Raw genomic sequence first — 24,035 nt, 5'->3', positions numbered from 1 at the left:
GTCGGCGCGGGACGGACAGGAGGAACAGGAGGACGCAGCGGCGGAGGTGCCACGCTAAGGTGGCACATTTGGAACACGGTCGCTGAGATTCGATGCTGGGCTCCCACCCCCACCTTTTAATCTCTGCTCCGGACGCCAGGCGAGTTTGTAAGAGGATTTGCGCTCGTTAATGTGTGTGTGTATGTGAGAACGCTTGTGTGCATGAGTCTGTGCGTGTGTGTGCATGTGAGTGGACGTGTCGAAGTGAGCTCTTGCAGGTTGTGTGACTTCTGCTGCAGTAGGAACCAGAGAGAGAGAGAGAGAGAGAGAGAGAGAGAGAGAGAGAGAGAGAGAGAGAGATGGAGCGAACCAAACACAAAGACATGAAAGGGAGGGGGGTTGTGCTGAGAGAAGCTCTGATTGGCTGCATCTTCCCCCTCTCTCTCTGTCTCTCTCTCACACACACACACACACACACACACACACACACACACGCACACATGCACACACACACGCGCACACACAGACGCACGCATGCACGGCACGCACGCACGCACGCATGCACGGCACGCACGCACACTGCATTCACCTCCCCCTGCCTGCCTGCTCATATGTTGGTCCATGAAGAGCAGGACAGAGAGAGGATGAGGAGAGAGGGATGGAGAGAGGGAGGATGTTGACTCCTCGCCATCCTCTCTCCTCCTTCTCCCCTCCTGAGATGGACCAGTCCCCCCCCCCCCACACACACACACACACACAGCAAGCACATTACTGATCGCCTGAAAGAATCTGCCTGGACATGCTTAAAGGAAAATAAACAAACACGCGCGTGCAAGCACGCACGCAGGCACACACACACACACACACGATAGCGCATGTAGGAAAACACTGGCAGATCAATATTAGTTCCACATGCACCAGCTTGTTTTCCTGAGCACCGTGACGTACGAGTATACCAGGCAGAGATGCAACCAAACAAGTGGACTGGAACACACACTTCTGTCCATTTATCGTCCAATGAACATGAACACTTCTGCCTGTTCATCGTCCAATGAACACACACTTCTGTCTGTTCATCGTCCAATGAACACACACTTCTGTCTGTTCATCGTCCAATGAACACACACTTCTGTCCATTTATCGCCCAATGAACACACACTCTTCTGTCCGTTCATCGTCCAATGAACACACACTTCTGTCTGTTCATCGTCCAATGAACACACACTTCTGTCTGTTCATCGTCCAATGAACACACACTTCTGTCTGTTCACTGTCCAATGAACACACACTTCTGTCTGTTCACTGTCCAATGAACACACACTTCTGTCTGTTCACTGTCCAATGAACACACACTTCTGTCTGTTCACTGTCCAATGAACACACACTTCTGTCTGTTCACTGTCCAATGAACTGAGCTTTTCATTATTTTATCTGCATGTTTTCCTTTGTCAGCTAAAACGAAAAACGAGGCATTACAAAAACGAACTGTATTGTGTGTAAGTCTATAAGCTAGCTCACAAGGTTTTGTGTGAGCTGGTTTGGCTGATGGAAACAAAATGGGCATGCCCATATATGGGCACATGCTGATGAAATCAGGGATTCTATGGCCATAAAAGAGACAAGGACTGATTATGATAGGCATCTCCATATATGAAAGAAAAAGATAAGTCTGAACACTGAGATAATAATAATAATAATAATAATAATATCCATGTATGGGCTTATCATCAGTCGGATTGGCGGTGCGACGTAGGTGTGAAGGCCTATGTCCCCCCAATGAAAAACTAAAACTAACACTAAAACTAATAAAAACTAACGTAAAACAAATCATATTCAAAAACTAGCAAACATGCTATTTTTGACCTGCAACGCATCATGGTACGTCACACCAACCTTGAGCTGAAATCCAAGAACATTGTGTGATCTGATGAAGGCAGACTTCACAAATACAGCATCCATTGCTGTACAGTACAGTATGTGTCATCCCATCAACCCATGCAGCCTGATCCATTTATAATGTTGTGGGAGGGACATGTTCAGCTTCTTCTTAGCACAGTGAAGAACAACAGGAATAGTATGGCAGACAGATGCATACTTGAAGGCCGGTCGGGTATCTTATGTGTGTGACATAACCAACCAAGTATAGATCAGGCATTGCACAGGACCCTGATTCAGACTCTAACTATGCTGCAATGGTATGGCCAGCATTCTAAGAACTCACATGTAAGTAAAAGTATATATTTTTTTAAATAACAGATCTACAAGATCCCATTGTGAGCTTGTAGAGCTATTTTCAAATATCTAAAAACATAGGGCATATTTAATGTTCTGCAAACAGTGGCATCTGCAGTGTGAATGCAGCTCAGTAGCAACCCACAGCACATAATGTTCTCTCCACACACACACACACACACACACACACACACACACACACACACACACACACACACACACACACACACACACACACACACACACACACACACACACACACACACACACACACACACACACACACACACACACACACACACACACACACACACAGAGAGAGAGCGAGAGAGAGAGAGAGAGAGAGAGAGAGCCTTATCACAACCCAACAGCCAGCAAGCTTGGTTAGACTGCAATCACATTATTAATCAGACACATTGTGTTGGTTCAAATGTCACTGCTCAGCCTGACCGCTCACTGGACCCACTCCAGCTCTCATTTAAGAAACTAATCAGGACTTATTGGTATCAGCAGATACTCAGTAAGGAGAGAGACGCCGATGGTGTTGTCACGCGGTGGATGGTGTTGAAGTGTGGTGATGATTGTGGTGTTGAATGTGATGATCAGGTGGTGGTGGTAGTGTTGAGCATGATGATGGTGGTGTTGAATGTGATGGTGGTGGTGTTGAATGTGATGATCAGGTGGTGGTGGTAGTGTTGAGCATGATGATGGTGGTGTTGAATGTGATGGTGGTGGTGTTGAATGTGATGATCAGGTGGTGGTGGTAGTGTTGAGCATGATGATGTGGTGTTGAATGTGATGATCAGGTGGTGGTGGTAGTGTTGAGCATGATGATGTGGTGTTGAATGTGATGATCAGGTGGTGGTGGTGTTGAATGTGATGATCAGGTGGTGGTGGTGGTAGTGTTGAGCATGATGATGTGGTGTTGAATGTGATGGTGGTGGTGTTGAATGTGATGATCAGGTGGTGGTGGTGGTGGTGGTAGTGTTGAGCATGATGATGGTGGTGTTGAATGTGATGGTGGTGGTGTTGAATGTGATGATGGTGGTAAACAGAACGTTTCTTATTTTGATTTGTTTTACTTACTAGGAAAAGAGAAGGGAACCCGCACACTCATATGCTCCAAAATATACATTTATTGACTATAGTTTCTGTATGATTTGTTTTACTAAGAAATTATTATTATGTAATAAATATTATTATTATAGACACATAGCATTTTATGTGTTTGAAGGACTACTATACGTTCAACTACCAACAAGTTGCATGCTGTCGTCTCTGGTCTCTCTCTCTCTGTATCTCTCTCTCTCTCTCTCTCTGCAGTGAAAAACACAGGCCAGAGGTGGTGGGAGAACTGAATGCAACACATGAGCTGCTCACTCACTCACTCTTTATTCTTCACTGTCGACTTCTCCGATATTTCATTTACCACCGCAGGATGTTCACTATCTTCTTGCGTGTCACTGATCTCACTTTCATTTAATCCTCTCCTCTCCTCTCCTCTCCTCTCCTCTCCTCTCCTCTCCTCTCCTCTCCCATCGGGCAGTAAGACAGTGAGTGTGTATGTAGTTAGTACGTATCAGAGCAGAGCTGTGTGCTCCCCTGGAGGAAGACACTTAACTTTGTAAATACCCTGTCTCGATCAATGTTTCATGTGTGTGTGTGTGTGTGTGTGTGTGTGTGTGTGTGTGTGTGTGTGTGTGTGTGTGCGTGTGTGTCCCCAAGCAGAAGTTGTGCTGGGGTATGTGCGTGCAGTGCATGGCGACAGGGCTGAGGGGCAGGGGAGGAAATGGAAATGTAATTGGATTGTCACAGGATGCAGTTTGTGAAGAGAGCCCGGCCTGCCCCCGCAGGAGACATTACACACACTGCTGCATTAGCATTAGCTCTCACAAGAAGGAAAAAAGTGCACGCAAATGCCAACATAGGCTATAATACGGTTTCTCTTTTCTCTCTCTATTCAGTCCTAGTCAGTTACGTTCTTGGCAGTCTATTCTATGACCCACCCTGCATTTCACCCAGATGAGGAGACATGCAGGGTGGGTTGTTTTTCCTCATGCTGACCCACGCTGACCATAAACAGAGGCTAAGAAGATTCTGATAGTCAGATTATGCGAGTCAACTGGCGGTCAAATACAGTTACAGTATGTATGTGTCTGAGTCTAATACTGACAACGACATGAACCACTTTCAACCTCATGTCCCTATTGTTAACATGCCATTATAGGAGAAGGTTAGCAAAAAAGTGCCACATATAGCAGATTTATACAAGATCTACAATGTGCTATTCTAAATTAATTCTTTGTTACTGTTCATATTGCTGATACAATGTTGAGCATTCCCAAATCCAAATCATTTGACTCTCATTGTATTCGTATATAGGCTATAAGATGTGTTATTGAGGTCATGGGCAGGACAGATGAACACCTGGACAATCCACCCAGCATGCTGTCCGGATTACATCAGGTGGTCTCATATTCTCTGCCTTTTTCTCTCTCTGACAGCGCCTCTCTGTCACAGACACGCATGCACATGCATGCGCCATGCACGCACAAATATAAACATGCATGTCTTGATGATATTTGCATGTTGCGTGTTCTATTAAGATAAATAAACATGCAAGGGGGATTTGCTGTGGCTCTGATGGAATCCGTCACGGAGGAAAATGTGTGTCATGTAATCTGAATTCAAGCAAATCTGGGAGCAATCCATCATAACAGTCACATAGCACTCAGCATTTTGAGTCAACTGCAGTGGCAGATAGCCAAGGACCCAATCAAACACAATAGAACACTCAGGTACAAATGACAAATTAAAGTAAACACCAGTGAATGTGAGTGATGGAAAGCATAGTGTGCTGCGCATTCGCTTGTTCCCAGAAGACAAAGTGAACTTAACAGCTCTGGAGCCCTTTGGAAAATGTCTTTTTTCACAATGACAACGGCCTGCAGAGCGAACTCTGCAGGGTCTGCTGACTGTGAAAATAGCTTTAGCCAAAAAGCACAGCCATGTAAGTAGCACAGAATGAGCCTGGAAAAGTTTGTAATTATAATGAGATTTAGATGATGTCAATATGACACATTTTGTCACTGACTATTTCACTGTTTTCAGCGAGGTGAAAAATCAATTGATTGTATATGTGTGCATTTGTAGTGGAGAATGTGCCGCTGCTGTAACTGGTGGAATTCAACGTTTTAACTCACACAGTGGATCAATCCGTCAATCTGGCTGCTCCTGTACAAAAAAGTGCCTATACATGGACAACATAGGGAAGTTATGGTTGAAAGGTCTCAGCTTCACAAATATGTGAATCTAAATATGCCATCATTTACAGTACATCATTGTCACTGTTTACAAATTGTACGCATTTTTGTTAACAAATATCGGCGATCCAGTGACATTATGTTGTCACGAGGCCCCCGAATTCCAAACGGCTTGCCTGCCAGAGCGTAAACAACACACTCAAAGACGTGACCAGTTCTTAACAACAGATATGCAGCACCGGCACTGGACGCACATGTACATGTCCAACTAATTCGTCACAAACAAGGACACACAAGCACAAGCGGAGACGTGCACAGGCAAAATCCCTGTAAGTGTTAAACACAAGGGTGTTGCTGTGAACGAAGCACACGTGGTGCACTGGTGCTATGTGGTGAACAAAGCACACGTGGTGAACTAGTGGTGCTATGTGGTGAACGAAGCACACGTGGTGAACTAGTGGTGCTATGTGGTGAACGAAGCATACGTGGTGCACTGGTGCTATGTGGTGACACAAAGCCAAGCGGATGGGATCGATCTTCAGCCAGACCTTATGCTCCATCTCCCTGCAGAGGAGCAAGCCTCTGGCCTCCACTGATAACTCCATCTGACTGGAGGGAGAGGAGACCAGTCCCCCTGGGAGCCCCCCTATTCGCCCCCCACCCCCCTCCTTGCCCCAGCTCACCTCTCCATCATCTCATTAATACACCCACGCTGCGTGTGGAGAAGGAGAGGAAGCCCAGGGAATGGACGAGAGAGAAAGAGTGGAGATACAAGAACAGAGAAGAGATTCTCAATGTGGGGTCCTTGGTCCTATGGGGTCCTTGAGGCCATTTCAGGTTTCAGGTAAATATAGCATAGAAACGTGGCTTAACCACGTAAACCCAATTTTATTTGAAAATAATCTCGAAATATTGAATAATTCTGAAATTTTTTAACTGCACAAATCTTCTCTTATATGGCGGTCCCTGGCACAAAGGATTTCAAATGGGGACCCGCGGCCAAATACATAATTATTCATTTTGTGACATGAAAATGTTTGAGAAACATTGTTGGTATAAGAACCTGGCAATAATAGGAGAACCAAGGAGTGCTGAAAACGGGAGAACACAAATAAACCGAGACAGAAGACACTAAGTAAAGAAAAATGGTTCGGGGGAGACTTCTATAGGTTGAGGTTACATAACATGGAGCCCATGATTACTCTGTGCTTGCATAGTGTGGGGATGTGGAGCTGGATGAACTAATTACCCCAGAGCCCTTTGGGCTGGGCGAGTGTTAATGAGCGCTAATGAAAATGGGTCCAGACTGCAGAGAGAAACCAACGTGCCTTTAATGATATGTAAACGTGGGCACTGGGCCCTATGGGCTCAATTTTCGTTCAAGCTTTCTAAATACAGTATTTGGGGATTTAGCAGGGGTGTTCCCCCACTAAAGTTGGTATTTTGGTTACCTGTCTAAATCCCTAAAACACCTCCGTTACCCGTTACATTATGGGCGTTACAATAATTAAACCAATCACTGTGTCACATTCCATTGCCTTTAAGAGATCCCTTATCCGTTGCCGTTATGCCCAATGCTATTGCTTCATAGCCTTACAGTCTCCCATGGAAGAGTGATGCGTTGCTTGCCTTGAAGTCTCACTTGTGCTGCACTTTCTTTCCACCACGCAAAGAGCCAAGAACACTCGTCTTTTCATTGAGTCACAACTCGCTCAAATCTCGCTCATTTTTAACATTAACAAAGTGCTGTGTGATCATCAAAATTCAAGCTTTCATTTGGTATATAGATCGTGTATAGGCACTCACTTCTGCTGATTATAGGAAAATTACAAAGAGATGACCAAAATAGCAATTCAGGGTAAAGTGTGCCAACACGTCTATGACCACACCTCTAGGCGCAAATACCGCTGTCGGCATAATAGATAGCGGGTGACGCTGCAGCAAAATACCGTTTAGGGACAGAGCAAGCTCTTATACTCATTCGTATTTTCGTGCAGCGGCTGACTTGCGGGCCGAAGGCATCAACTAACCGGTACCATAAGCATTTTTTTTTATTACCAGGCAAACATAAATGTATTCTCTATTCATATGTTCCAATGTTCAATGCCACAAACACAATTCAATCGTTAAATCGCGATCATTCACGTGACAATCAATTGTCAACTTCAACGTGTAAATCGCGACCCACCTGCTGCTCTTGATGTGTCCCTCCAGGTCCCCGCGGCACATGGTCTCGTCGCAGTGCGCCGAGAAGGGGCAGGCCACGGTCAGCTTGTCCAGCAGCTTGTGCACCAGCAGACTGGGCTTGCGGCAGCTCTGCAGCATGAGCGCCGCACGGCAGACGGGGCAGAAGTCGCTCTCCAGCAGGAAGCTGGTCAGGCACTCCTGGCAGTAGGTGTGTCCGCAGGGCGTGTCCAGCGGCCGGATGAGCGGCTGCAGGCAGATGTGGCAGATGAGGTCGTCGTCCACCTCGTCCCTGTATTGGTACTCGTGGTTCTCCTCCAGCAGGTGGCGCTGGCCGCACGAGTGGCACAGGTCGGAGGGCGGGGGGGACGCCAGCAGGCCGAAGTCGGACGGTGAGAGAGGCGGGGCGGTGGCCGCCGCGGACATCGCCGCTGCGCCTTCAGACATGTCGGAGCCGTCCATGGTGCTCATGGGGTCGGTCGAGTCCGGTCCGGGTTGGGGTCCGGTGGTCGGGGTCCGGTGATGCTGTCAGCGGTGACGGAGGGCCGTGGGACGCTGTGAGGAAGGGAAATATAGGAGTAGAAGTAGAGAGAGAGAGATGCTTATCATGCCAATTAAACATGTGGTTATGATTAATGTTCACAAGTTAGTTTCCCTATAGACGGAGTGGGATGAGATACAATTCACACGCCCACCCACCCATAGATACTGTAAGCACACACACGCACGCACGCACGCACGCAAAGACACAACCAGACACAAGCCAAAGATCAAGGAGACACGCCTAATTCTAAATGACGGAGCGGTTGCGCAAACAGCAGCACTGTTTAATGCAATTTATTTGTGCCAGTTATTATTTAGTGTTTTTTGTTGAATTACTCATGTCAAAGTTGTGAAAGTCAACAGTATGTATATCCATAAAATAAGCAAGCAGCACGCGCAGACAATACACTAGTTCTTTCTTTCAATGATTTTATTATTATTATTATTATTATTATTATATTTTCACAATCTGATACAGATACGCCGGCTACTTTCTAATGTTTTGATAATTCACGTGACAGATGTACTGTATGCATATGACGGTATAGAGTTTCAAACTACTGTATTTAAGAAGAAGATGATCAGGTAATATAATTGTGAAAATAATAATAATAATAATAAAATGATTGAAATAAAGAACTATAGTTAATTGATTGCTAGCATGCTGCTTGTTTATGTTATGGATATACATACTGTACAACATTATCATCAAAACAAAAAGAATACTTATAACTTGCACAAATAAATTGCATTAAACAGTGCTGCCGGGCGGGTATTTGCGCAACCACTCCGTCATTTTGATACACACATCCACACGTACACGTATTTTGCGTGTCTTAAGTACCAGGTCTTATTACTTAACTTCAATGCTCTTTGGCCACTCAGAATAGCCAAATGGCATTGATCACGCCTCCAGGTCTTAAGTAATAAGACACGCATAATAAAGGCCACAGTCATCACAGGCCCTGCAGTGTTAATGACTTTCTTTTTTTTTTTTGCAATTTCAATTTTTTTCCACTTTGATTTTCTCAGCTGGCAGCGAGGGCTGATATCGACCTATACTGAGAAAGTCTGTTTTTCCCCCTGGTTTTCTCTGAGATACAGAAACATCAATACATCTCATCTCACGGGCAGCAGGCGCAGAGACAGACGCTGTGCTAGTAGCCTATGATGTATGTCTCTGGCTCTCGCCACACTTCACACCGCATGGGCTGTTAACAAACCATGTGGTTCACTCTTAGCGGCGCACGCTTGGTGTGACACGACTTCAGACAGTCATACAGGAGGCCAGGGGTGGCAGTGGTCCAGGGCAAGCGGAACGTTCCCAGTTCGATCCCGGGCTCCCATAGAGTTAGTGTCAAAGTGTCCTTGAGCAAGACACTCCCGATGAGCAGGTTGGTGCCTTGCACGGTTTCCTCCATGGTGAATGTAAAGCACCTTGGATAAAGGCGCTATATAAATACACCATTTGTGTACTACTTACATCTACATTACGTACTTACTGTATGTGCATGTACCACCACCAATATAGGTGTTCATGTTGCAGGAGTATAGCCGGATCTATCATTTTATGATGAATTAGGAATTAGGAATATGATTGTAGTATTTGTTTTTAGAAGCCGAAATTGTCTGGCCCCCCAGTCCTTATAGACCCATTATACACCCCAGCCAGGGCCCTGAGGTGCAGCTGACCAGTTGCTCCTGACTGCGCCCACAATTAGTTACAGGTCCAGAGGTGAAGGAGCCTTTCCAGTGGCCGGCCCCAGCCTCTGGAACAGTCTGCCCCTACATATTAGGACAGGCCTCTGGAACAGTCTGCCCCTACATATTAGGTCTGCTTGCTCCTTAGCGGCTTTCAAATCTTTCAAATCCCCTAAAACTAATTTATTCTCCCTGGCCTTTAACTCTGTCTGATCGTATAAGCCTGGGCCTTAAGTCTTGGTTCGCATCTTGGCTTACGTATGTTCTGCTTAAACTGTGTAATTGCTATCTTTTGTTTTTTTGTTGTTTTTGCGACCGAAGGTCGCATTTACTATGAAATCCTGCGTCTCGTGTCCGTTACATCACCATGGTTGCCAATCCATCATGCCTTGGGAGCTAGCAGCAAATCTTAATAATGGAGTGCCGTGTTTATGAGGTGACAGTTCATTAGACCCCTTTGTGTGGTTGTACATCACGTGAAATCATGGAGACCCTTAATGCCTCCATTTATGGTCACGCCTCATGACATCACACCTCATAACATCACGCCTCGTGACACGTCACGCCACCATATATGGCCATCTCCATATATGAAGATTACGACACTGACCTCATCTAACCCTGGATAATTATACATGGAGAAGACTGGATCATCACGTATAGATCTGCATATATGGACCCCATCAAACCCTATACACTCAAGACACACTCCATATATGGCCAGTACAGAATTCATTCCATATGTTATTGCAGTCGCAGTTAACTATGGAATCGTGCATTTCCAGTGTGTTGGTTGGTCGGGCACGTGACATCACGTGACATTATCAGGGATGGAGCACGTGACATCACATGACATCATCAGGGATGGAGACCCCTGATGTCATCAATATTAAGGCTTACCAAAATCTCCTTGAGGGTGCGTCAACATATGTGTCAAGTAGTAGCGGCCGCCAACCTCGTTGGCTTGTCTGGTTTGTTTACATTGAGCGACTATCCGGTGTGCTTGTATACGTTATTTAAACTGACCTTACAATGGTGCAGACTTGCTCAGTAAATAAGTGCCACAGCAGGTCACGTCGCGGGAATGAGCCAGAAAACGGAATTAGATTTTCAGCTTTCCAGCATGGAGACAGAACCCAGATTGACGAGTTTACAAAATATGTAGAATGGCTTGGATCTCGGCTGTACGGCGCACGGGCGCAGAGACGTAACGTTCAGCAAAGTATCTAAGCACAGTCGTGTTTGTTCATGACATTTTCCTTGTCCTTGTAAGGTATTTGGGCCCGACGTTCTTTCTATCCATCCTGTTGTTGGTTCACTATGTTGTCGCCAAGAACGAGCTCAATATTTACAAAAACATACCACCATCACTCTATTCTGAGTGATGTGGGCTAGAATTTAAAGCCCACGAGAGGGACGTGGACGTCTCTAGCTTTTCAGACGCCGCCCCCCTCTTGGGGACGTACACGTTTTTACACCCTACATGGAGATCCTTAATGAATAAGTTTGACTTGATTTGATGTATAATTAATCACCATAAAATAATAAAACTAAACTTTATTCTAGACACATTATACAGTACACCATAAAAGCGCATGCCAGAAATAGCCAATCTACAAGCTCTGTTGTGACAACTTGTGAGCTTGTAGGTCAGCTATTTCTGGCATGCACTACACCTGCAACAAACTATATGGAGGCCGTACTGTATGTGTGAGCGAGCGGTGAACGTTCCATTACAACCTATATGGAGGCCGTACTGTATGTGTGAGCGAGCGGTGAACGTTCCATTACAGTACTGTATGTGTGAGCGAGCGGTGAACGCTACAGCCACGTCTTCGCTGAAACAGGTGGTCTCCCCGCGGTCACATGACCGGGAGCAGATGGGCGCAGCCAGACAGAGTCGACGTCACCCTGGCAACAGCCGTGGCATTTGGCACCCCCTCTAGCATGTATCTGGACCAACTACTGGCTCTTGGCCGCTTCTCAAGATTCACCATTCCTAATGGTTCCCTACCACAAATGCCACTGTCGGAGGGAAACCTTGGATGTCCGTAACTGTTATACTTTTGAGTGAATGGAAAATTTAAAATAACCTGTACAGTACGTGTTCCAAATGGGTCCGGGGTATAGTTCTTATTAAGCTAATATACTTTTCATTGGTTCGATATTTATAAAACCCACAGATATACGTACATAACCAGATCAGCGATTTCCACAGCTTTTGTGTGACACCGTCCTACAACGAATTAGGGCATTTTGTTTACGGAAAGAAAACAATAATTTGGAATATGGAGATACAAGGTTTCCACCCAATAGCAACAACAACAAATATGGACTCATATGCTAAACATATGCTAAACATAACAATACTCAAACTCCTAATGAGCACAATCTGACATTTTGCTCAACTAAACAAGGACATCCTCGTGCGTCCCGCTAAGCTGCAGTGAAAACGTGTCTCTGATATGTGTGCGGAGTAAAACGATATGTGAATTCACGGCGGGAGTCTGTCTAGTGGTAAACACAAACAGTCCTCTCATGGGTCTCACACAGCAAATGTCTCCATTTTTGGATTGAAACACAGGCGGGGCTGTATAAACAGTATGCTAATTCACAATGTATTTCGACTATGTACGCTAGTGTGTTCACAACTTCACACTGGGAAATGTAGTACTGTATATCGGTCAGTGGTTCTCAAACAAAAGGACGGCCATGAAATGGAACTAAATGGACTGGTAAAGGTTCATTTGGATTTGGTTCCATTTGTATAATCGGCGCCAGTTCAAAAGCCAAAGCTCGATGACATCCCTGTCATGTCCTGTAGTAGGCCTACTGTGCTGGATGTGGATTTCTTGAATACAAACTGCCAAAATAGCATACATACAAAGATAGTGTAGTATGTAGGCCTATAGTATAGAATGTGGGAAGGCACAGGGTGATCTTTTCTGCTTTTCTGCCTTATTGATAGATACAAGTGAATAATGACAGGAAAGAGGAATATAGACGGGGAGAGACATGCAGCAAAGGTGGTCATGAATGGGACTCTGTCAGGCCAGAGCCTATATGTGGTATCATGTGCCTGGACCACTAGGCCAGCGGGTGCCGGATTCAACAGATTTAACCACTTAGAGTCTATATACAGTATGTCTTTATATTTCTGAAAACCATGTTGAGGGCCACATTGCACCTCTAAAAATATGCATCCCAGATCTTATAGAAAGTGTCCAACTTGGAATGCAACATGCGTGTATTGTATTCACCACGGATACAGTCCAATATTCCCTCAATGTGAAATCTCTTTGCCGTAAATAAGCAGAAACAAGCAGAAGATTGTAGGAAGCGTCACGTTGCAAACTTCCCCATGCAGGAACAGGGATGCCAGGGCTCAAGTGGTTAACAAAGTTACGCCTTTCATCCCAGCTGTGGGCTGCTGCTCTGCTCTGCCCGCTGAGGCCTACCCTGATCTACGCCTCCGCTGCACTTTCATCTCAACACCAAGGGAAGGTGAGAAAGAGAGAGATCGAGTCATATACAGGGTATCCGGAGAACTCGCCGGATTTCCGGTTTTCGCATTTTTGTTTGACTTCACGTTCATTTAAATTGCATTGAATTGAGAGAGAGGGGATAGTTGTTTAGAGTTTACACTGGATGAAGTAGGAATGCTAAAGTTTAAACACCAAAGTACTGAAACATTGTAATTCATTAGTAAACAATATCCTGAAATATCATTGGTACTATCATTGGTATTCATGACATACTCACCTTTTTATCATTATCTAGCATCAAAATATTTTGTCCAATTAAATGGTCGGCTAGATTCTAGCCGACCATTTAATTGCACAAAATATTTTGATCACTTTGGAAATTAACTATAACATCTGTGGGTTTGACATACTACACTGATGAAGACATTGATGAAGAATTGTCGATGCGGCGAGTTGGTAAACTGGGGCGTTCCCCGGTATCTAAAAGAGGAATGATGTGAAAATAAAAATGAAGGCGGCTTGGTATTCTCCCCCCTAAACCTGCAGTGATCTGATGTGATCTGAAGTCAGTTGACGGAAATGCAATCCTCTCCTGAGAGGCTTTATTTTTAAGAGAGGCGATAAGTTAATGCTAATAGTGTTAGGGTAGTGGGTGGAACAGAATGTACAATCAGACTCCTCTGGAATGCAATCGAAGAAGAAGCACGGTCGGTAGCCAATCCAGCCGTTTCTCCATAATACGTACTGACCTCTATCTCAAACACACATTACGCGGACTATCATCCATGTTCTTTGAAATTGAGATCACACACGTAACGCTGCATGCCTCGACAGCCTCATCATTACAGACGTGTGTGTGCAAACACACAGGGACTAGGCACACGCATACATAGAGCGACCGACAGAGATGCACCCACTCACCGACACACTCACTCACCGAATGTAGACACACACACACACACACCCAAACACACACACACACACACACACACGCACACGCACGCAGACACACACCATTTGTATTCATAGGACACACCCGTGCCCGGGGAGTATCTCAGGAGAGCTCAGTGCTAATCCCCAAAGTGGCAAGATGGCACTGCCATACCAGTCATGCCGGCTCGCTCCACCCCGGAGAGGGGAGACTGGCTAAGACGTGACCGCCGATGATGTCCTATTAATAATCACATCAGCAATCCAATATAACGCAAACCAGCGTGATTAATGCGAGGGCTTCAGGCAGGCCCCGCAGCCGAGCTCAATCACTCTTGACAACTGGAGCTGTTTTTGTCTCCGCAAATGAAAAGAGAAAAAAAAGCATGTGTTCGAATTCAGAACGAGCCTCCAGAGTCAATCTATTTTCTTTTGACATGGCCTTTGTGCCGGTAAGGCAGAAAAAAAAGAAGAAAACGTTTAACTAGCTTTCTATTCAGCGACCTAGCTTTGCCACATATGTCCCAGATAACCTTGCCTTGATTGTCTAGCTGCCTCCTTATGCCATTCTAATATGTATAGCTTCTAAAGCTTGACTTACACGTTGCTTGGGTGTTATGCACCTAAAATAACCACTGTACAATCTTGCAATGCGTCACAGCTTTATGGACCAAGCATAGTAATTCAATATGTCACTTTAACTTACGATTTACAATTTAAATATTTAGCAGGTGCGCTCTTTGACAGAGTGACTTACAAGTGTGAAATCAGAGTAGGCAAGAGCTGAGCCCCGGTCAACAATTGGCACCGACAGAGTCACATAAGTAGAATGCAAAAAGAACAATGTAGTACTTCAAAGAAACTAGGACGAAGGATAAACAGCAAACCTAGCATTTGTCTAAATAACGTGCCATCTAATTAACATTCTTGACATTTTGTGGTCAAGCAAAACAAATCTAAATAGCCAAAAATACGTGAACAATTGCTAATATGCGTTTTCTCTCCTTTCCTTATAATGAAACAATTGAACAATTCCAACAATTTATCTCTGTGTATTATTTGTCTATATTTGCTGCAGCGAGAGTTCTGATTAAACCAGTTGAGACCACTGCATGGTTTATACATAGTGAGACAGAGACCTTTGACACGGTGTGGTTGGCCTGCTGTGTGATCCGGAATGACTTGATGAGTTAATAATGACACACGTGTTGTGCGTGTTTGTACGTGCAGAGTCAGCTCATTCCCTCCCTACCGCCTGGGCCTGAAAGATGACCCCATGACAGGGGGATTGTTTACCTCAGCGTGTTTGGTGTCAATGGTGAAACTGGTTGTCCTGTTTTCATCTGGATAGGCATAAACAGTATATCATTGCTGCCGGGCAGAATCCTCCTCTCCATATTTCAATGTTGACAGTGATTAAGTGAGTCTGTGGGTTTTATAAATAGACTATTGATCCAAAGAAAGGAGCTTGTGACTAAATAACGACTACATTGGATCCATCCAACATGAACACAAGTAATTGTTTCCATTTCCTGAAAAGTAACCATTTTGGATATAGAAGATTTCTGCCCAACAGCGACAGTATACAAAGGCGTGCAGTACTATAATAAAACCCTGATATGGATCAAACAAACACACCCTCTGTGCAAAGCCCAGGCCCGTCCCGCCCACACTGCTTGTATGTACTTGTACATGCCACCCGTCACTCAACAACCTAGCACAGGCCTTTATATAACTATAGCATTAATGGTTTTTGCTCTAACTGCTAGATGCTGAGTGAGGCAATCATGCATGTTCCCTATAGTGTAAACACAGCCTTGCATCTGCAGCATGCTGAGAGGCGTGATCACGCTCTGTCAAGAGTAAGACTATGAGCGTCACAGACACGCAGTTGGCGGTTCCGCACTAAAACAAAGCCTGGCTAAGGACGTCTTAGCCCATTAATATAACAACATTGACTTTTAGATATTTCAGTGAAATGTACTTTGAATTTGAGTGAAAGAAAAAACATCTCTCTGCTAAACTAATACCTGCATCTAAGCCTGACTCATATATCATTTTCTAAGCCTGACTCTAGCCCACCACACACCGGCTGCGACCGTCTGCGACGCGGCGCGTTGCCGCGCGGCGCCGCCTGGAAAATAGAACTGTGTTCTATCGGCGCGCCGGGCGGCGTGGCTCCGCGCGGCGGACGGAGCCGGTGTGCATTAGGTTCATTGAAAATAATGGAGGCGGCTGTGTGCGCCGCGCGGCGCCGCGCGGGGGACGCAGCCGGTGTGTGTCGGGCTTCTTATATCATTTTGGCAATTATTTGACTTGTTGGCGACATTGCTGTCGGCATTTATGCAGGTGATGTATAAGGAGTGTCTCCATTTTGGACATGCCATTATGGGTGAAATCTTTCAAAAGTAACATTTTGTTTAAACAAATAAAGAAATAAAACAAATATAAGCTGAAGCTCACGTTCACACGTTGTGATGCATTGTGAACAGCTCATTTTGATGCACTTATACCCTTATAAGGGTATATACAAGGTATACGTGGTTGAATAATGAGAAGAATAGAAATGGATAAGATCCTGTGTAGTCCAATGAGCCTATCACAGGAGGAGGCTGGGAGTCAGGGTCCATGCAGACACAAGGCACGGCTCAGGTCCACACTACCTACACACACCTACACACACCTATTTGTGTATATGAAGAGAACCGTTTCTGTTCGGACACGTCTCTGTGAGACAGAACATTCCATAAACGCTCCAACGGAATTCAGTTTGTGTATAAACCTGTTTTCATGCCCCCACATTTGACATCGTAAACAGGAGAGAGAGAGATGGAGGGAGAGAGAGAGAGAGAGAGAGAGAGAGAGAGCATATTATAGTGTGTGAAGTGATTGATAGTGACCAGAGGAATGAATAATTCAAATGTCACCAGGTGGACTATTACAGAGTGAATTACTGCAATGTTTAGGGGCAATGCTATAGAAAAAGACACGCAGGGTGACAACTTTGAGAGAACGCAACAATGAGGACACACCTCACCCTGTGAACAACCTTCACACTCACATGAGAAGAATGTACACACAGCACAGCACGAAACCTGCCATATACTTTATATTGTGCCATATACTGTAGTCACTTGAAAAGCACTGAATCAAACACTCCCTCGTGAAAGTGATGTTATGTAACATACAGGGACTTTCTTTTGTCCCCCCTTTTATTTTCAAGAAATTGGATTCTCATTCAAAAGTCAGCATGCTAGACACAACTGATACCCTGAACACAATTGATTTCAACTCTATCATCTTGTTACGCCATTCAGCTCCATTTCTAAATGATTTAGGGTGAATAGTAGGAATACGATTGAAAAATGTGAACCCCATAGCATCCCTATTCTAGGCATGCCATGCAAAAATGGAAATATAACCAATAATAATAATAATGGGAAAATAACCAATCTACAAGCTCACAACACATTGATTGCTTGTAGATTGGTTCTTTCCCGCACAGAGATTTGGTGTAGAGGGGGTCAAGTACAGATCCACGAAGTATGAGAGTGTGTGTGTGTGTGTGTGTGTGTGTGTGTGTGTGTCCATCTCATGTGAGCTGGACTTCAGTGTGGCGGCAGGAAGCAGCTGACCAGGCTCTATGAAGTGTCTCTAACATTGTAATAGCAACACACACACACACACACACACACACACACACACAGACAGACAGACAGACAGACAGACAGACAGACAGACAGACAGACAGACAGACAGACAGACAGACAGACAGACAGACAGACAGACAGACAGACAGACATTACACACATTACACTACATACAAAACGTACAGATAAAAGCCGAGAGTGCCCATCGCGTACACTCACACAGCAGGGCGAGAAAGGCAAATGAATATCCTCCATGCAAATAATCTGTGCCTTGCGTGTTGAAGGCACATGGAACAAATGTCTTCCTCCTCCTAATTAGCGAGTCAAACTTTAACCTAGTAGTAGATTTAGTAACCAACCTTACTTCAGCACAAGCCTCGTTTCACTTCCCTGCGTCTTACACTGTAGAATTATCTAACAGTATAAAGTTAGTGTGACCGCTGTACTTACATGACTTCCCAGGCGATGATGTTGTTCACTTTCAGTGGTGCAGTTCACCTGGCCAGGTAAACGACCTTAGGAGAGGGTGTACCATTACAACTGTCACTGGGAAAGAGAGACAGAGAGAGAGAGGGAGGGAGAGAGGGAGGGAGGGGGTAGTGAGAAACTGGGCAAATAAAGGACTTTGTCCCACTCACTGGGCCTGTTTATTGGCTGTTTGGTTTTCAGCTGAGAAACGCTATCCGTCCATGTTTGTCCCGTTCCCGCGGGGGAATTATCCACCTCCTGCATGGGACAACCGGCCAAGGTGATCAGGAAGTGCTGGAGCCAGGGGGTGGGAGGAGCCAGGGAGTGGGCGGGTCGAGCCAGATGAGGGGGGGGGGGGGGGGAGAAGGTAAACAGAGGAACTGCCCGGACCTGCTTTGGGAGTCGGGTTAAAGCCGCCCGGAGAGCACTTTTATCTGTAAAGTGAGAAGGCAGCAACTCCAACCTGGAAAGAGAGACGGAGGGAGAGAGAGAGAGAGAGAGAGAGAGAGAGAGAGAGACACACACACACACACACACACACACACACAGACAGACAGACGGACGGACGGACGGACGGACGGACGGACGGACGGACGGACGGACGGACGGACGGACGGACGGACGGACGGACGGGGAGCCTGACGGGGAGACTGACGGGGAAACAGACGGGGAGACAGACGGGGAGACAGACAGAGGGGGAGACAGACAGAGGGGGAGACAGAGGGGAGACAGACAGAGGGGGAGACAGACAGACAGAGGGGGAGACAGACAGAGGGGGAGACAGAGGGGAGACAGACAGACAGAGGGGGAGACAGACAGAGGGGGAGACAGAAGGGAGACAGACAGAGGGGGAGACAGACAGACAGAGGGGGAGACAGAGGGGAGACAGACAGAGGGGGAGACAGACAGACAGAGGGGGAGAGAGAGAGAGAAAATAGGGAGGGAGAGTAGGACAGAGAGGAGGGAAGAGACAGAGGGCTAGATTTTGAAGGTGCGTTTTACCTATTACAGTAATATGAGCTGGGGGCGTGAGGTATGTCATATTGCAATTTTAAGCATGTTAAGAAGCGCTTTCGACACCCCGTGGAGTGCGCAAAACGGCCTTGAATTAGTCATGGGAGTGTTTAAGGCGTGTTTGAGAGTTACCCAATCAACATGTCCGTACTATTTTCTTTACCAGTCAGCTGATGTCACATACGGAATGCGCACTTTGGGGATCGTTATTATTACATTTCTTCAGGCTGGCACCATAGAAGACATGACATATATGACTTTGTCACATTTGGGTTAATTATTCCTATTGCACTGCATGCTGTCACCTTCATGCCTCAAAATAAGTTGTTTCTATTGAGAAACACCAGTAAAATTATATTTTAATTTAAATTATAATTATATTATATTTGAAATGAGTAATGAGTTGAATGCCTGGTGCGTATGCCCGTGATGCGGTATGGTCCCGTGATGGTATGGTCTTCGCTCGTAGCATTTTATTGAAGAAGACTTGAATCAAGTGTGATACAGCGTATGAAAGCAAACTTCCCAAGGATTATGCATATGTTTTTGTTTTTTTTTAAGGTTGAGAAATGAAAGAATTATGGCCGTTTCTAATCTCAACATTCCCAATAAAATGACGCAATAAAGACGCTGTTGCCATGTCTCAGAGAAACAAGTAAATAGGTCTATAAAAATAATCCCAAAATAAGCGCATATAACAGGGGTCTGTAACCTATTTTAAATGAAGTGCCATGTTTTTATTTTCTAGATATTGAGTCTGCCATATCCAGATTAATTTTAATGACACCACATTAAAATAAAAAACATATTTTGATTGTCCACAAATATAAAGTTCTTACATCTTTTTAAATATTTTCTTGCACATTGTTATAATGATCATTATATATCCGCCTGCAGTCAGAGTTCATAGTTTTTTTTTTTTTTTTTTTATAATATTTGTTTTATTCGGAAAGTGCAGTATAATTGTACATATAGCATTTCTACAAACGATATAAGAGCAGTTCCCAAGATTTTCTTCTTTTCTTTTTTTTCCCCACCCCTCTTCCCTCCCTCATCCCCCCTCCATGTGGCAACATCTCCAATGTCTCTGTATAGTATAGTCCTTTTTCCTATATAAGACATCGAGTCCACACTCAAACAGAGACAGGCACGTCAGTAATACTTCAGGTGGTACATTTCAGGAGGACAAAGAAAAAAGAAAGAGTGGGCGGAAAAAGACATAAGAAACAAAAAACAACAACAACTAAAGTATATACATTTATGCTGAGGGGGACAAAAACAATATAGCTTTGGTCTTCGACCACGAGAGGAGGAGAGGTGTCTTATACATTTTATATTTATACAATCAAACAGCAGGCAATGAACCAGTGAGATTACACGAAGTCCGCTCTCAGGGGGGCAATATGCACAATCCAGTTGTTCCAAATTTGGTAGAAATTGTCTAATCTAGTTCTTAACATGTATGTTAATTTTTCCATTTTGAAGATGTCTAGGACTATTCCATGCCAATCGTCCATTGTGGGTGTGATTGGGGATAGCCATCTTCTTGTTATTGACTTTTTGCTGGCTGCCAAGAGAATCTGCAGTAGCTTTGTGTATCTCGACTGGTTAAGACATTCAATGTGGCCCAGGTACATGGTTGTGAAGTTGAAAGGTATTGGAGTATTAAATACTGAGCACAGTGATTTGTGAATATTGTTCCAAAACACCCCCAATTTGGGGCACCCCCAGAAAATGTGGAAGTGGTTGGCTTTCTTTGCCCCACACTGCCTCCAGCACAGCCTATCGTCCCCTTTGTATTTTTCCTGGTATGGGGTCTTAAAATATCTAATAATATTTTTCCAACAGTGCTCTCTCCAGTCCATAGAACAAGTTGAGGTAGACTGGAACTCCCAGATCCCTCCCCATACTTCCTCTGAGAGTTCAACTCCTGCGTCCCTCTCCCATCTCTCTTTGATGTACAACGTGCTTTCATTCTTAGCATCTGAAATGGCGCCATATAACTCAGAGATGGACTTACTTGGCTCCACTGTGAGAGCTGACTTTAATATGAAAAAGAATTCTGATTCAACTGCAGAAAACTCTTTGAATTTGCATTCTTGATTGATATAGTGCCGCACCTGGAGGTAGAGTTCATAGTTTTAATGAATGAATGTGATGCATTGTGAGCTGGTAGATCTGCTATTTTCAAAATGTAATTACATTTTTGTATTAGCCGTCCTTAGTTGGGCAAATGCATTCATCTGGGGATGCCTGACATGGGAATGTGCTGTGTGAGGATCACTGGTTTAAACAACATTAGGAGAGAAACCTTTAGAAACAAGAAAAGCAACCACAACTACCAATATTTACAAGCAACTTTACAGAAAAAGAAGCCGCTTATAATAAACAGACTTGGCAACACTCCAGCAGCGTCCCAGAGCCGCTCAAGTGTAAAATCAAACAGTGCTTTTATCTGCTTTTGCGTTTATGAGGTGCCTAGACCCACGTCTAATCGTTATGCGCAGGTCAAGGGGCTTAATAGCAAATTGCGCAAAGCGAAAATAATTAACATATGGACACTCCCACAATGCTAAAATATTCAGCAACGTCGTATTCCATATGTGTGTGCGTTCAACACGGGACGATAAGGCTTTCATAATACGATTGTGCGCAGAGCGAGGCCAATTTATGTATTACCACATGGTAAAACGCACCTTCAAAATCCAGCCCAGAGAGAGGAGGGGGAATCAAAACAATACTTATTTCATGATAACAGGATATTTTTAAATCATGCAGAACTTTGAGCTAATTGTCACAAGCTCTGCCTGATCCCTGGCCTGCATGCCACCATGTAGGAAAGCATGATTGATGAGTCAAGTGTCTGGTCTTGTGTTCATACCATGAAGAGGTGTGGGCGGCTGTTTGGAAGCTAAACGTCTGTTGTAGATGTAATAAGGGCTGCATGACCTAGCATGTCTGTCTATTCCCTGGAAGTAAGGAAAGTAATGCGACATGCTTCCAGGCTTAGATAATGCTACCACAGTGTGCATTTTGAACGTGTGCAAGCACAGCAGATTTGTATACACGCTCCGTCTCCTGTGTTTTTTTGCGGTGGTTTTCCTGCCGTCTGACAATAATTGCTATTTTAGACCGGAGCGTGTGACTCCGGCTTTATTCAAAACAGTCGTTATCCTTTAGTTTTACATGTGGCTGTGTTGGTGGATTTTCTCTTCTTACCTCACGCTGGCCCATTTAAACCCAGGCCCTCTCTGAGCCACAGGTGTTTGAGACACACACGATTGGACGTCCCCCGATGTGACGTCGCATGGCCTGTCAGCCGGTGACGCATTTGCAGTGGACTCACATCAGTGGCTGGATGTGCAGAGAGAGACCCTGGAGGTATGCAGCCTGCTCCCTTCAGATTGATGTGATCATATAAAGTCCTCGCTTCTTTCTCATTATATGTGATTCATGCTGTAATTGGGCAGAAGGACAGGGAAAATGTGTTGTTGAGCGGGTTAGTTTCCGTGTTATAGCATAGCATGTCAGAGCCGGTCTGCCCAATGTAGAACAAAGCCGCATGCAAATCCTTTCTAACTTTTCTCCTTTTGAAAATAAGACGAAGTTAAGGAAAACTCCTTTACGCCTTGCCAAATCTACACCAGCACCTTTAGTGCATCGAGCATGTTGCCTTGAGCCTTGATAGTCCGAGTCTCAACTAGGGTGGCACAATGAATCCATGGACACTGTTCACACACATAGCTTCAGGTTCTGCCTTTAGCTGTAGATCTCCATTCCGGAATGTTGACAAATCTCCATTTAGTTCAGGAGTAGAGACCAACCTCTGCTTATCACGGCCACTCCCCGTTCTTAATTGCTTCCCGATCTACACTTGCCCTCACTCATTAGCCACTCCACATTCACAATCACCCAATCCACTATACACCTGCCCCCACTCACCACAGCCAATCACCACAGTATAAATACACCTGCAATCTATGGACCAGTCCGACACATGCATGGCTGGTTAAGACTGACCCGTGTCTCCCGATATGCATGGCCGGTATTAAGACACATGCGTGGCTGGTTATGACTCACCCGTGGCTTCCGATATGCGTGGCCGGTTAAGACTCCCCATGGCTTCCCTGAGGTTAGGTTTCTGGTTTCAGTGTTTTGTACCATACTATTGTATGAGTACAGAACAAAGAATGTTTGCTTTCGCCATCTTTGTTGGGTTTGGTAACCATGCATTCCTCATCCCGTTCCACATTAATCTAATTTTGTTTCAATAAATTAATTGTTAAACTTAAGTAGAGATGTGATCTCTTACTAGTGAAAATCTGGTTGCTTGGCGAAAGAACAGCATTTCAGTCCTAATTATGCTTTGCTTGTTCAATAAAGCCTAAAAGCTCACACAGATTAAAACAGAAAGTCACAGCGAGGCCAACATGTTGAATCACAACAAGTCAGGAGAATAAAGTTGGGCATTCTCACTGGACCGTGGTTGTCCTTTTGCATGAGGGAGAGGTCATTTAATATTCTTTGCCAATCAGTATACAACTCAAACATGAGCAGGCTTTACAGTAATTGTGCCACTTGGAGCA

General features: G+C 44.8%; 1 protein-coding gene across 2 annotated transcripts in view; it reads right to left on the bottom strand.

The window, feature by feature from the left end:
- The window catches only part of lnx1 (ligand of numb-protein X 1), a 59,590-nt gene extending 40,892 nt beyond the window's left edge, over window positions 1-18,698 (bottom strand). For both annotated transcript variants that reach the window (XM_080769825.1, XM_080769826.1), the window contains exons 1-2: window positions 18,418-18,698; window positions 7,663-8,213 (exon numbers count right to left, since the gene is read on the bottom strand). In XM_080769825.1, coding sequence (XP_080625951.1) covers window positions 7,663-8,129 — 467 coding nt within the window. In that variant the 5' untranslated portion in view covers window positions 8,130-8,213; window positions 18,418-18,698. The remainder of the gene's footprint in view (window positions 1-7,662; window positions 8,214-18,417) is intronic.
- Window positions 18,699-24,035: the final 5,337 nt, after the last annotated feature.

This window comes from Protomyctophum bolini, assembly GCF_963924005.1.
Source record: "Protomyctophum bolini genome assembly, chromosome: 8".
NCBI classification, from domain to species: domain Eukaryota; kingdom Metazoa; phylum Chordata; class Actinopteri; order Myctophiformes; family Myctophidae; genus Protomyctophum; species Protomyctophum bolini.
This window is presented reverse-complemented; position numbering and strand designations above follow the sequence as displayed.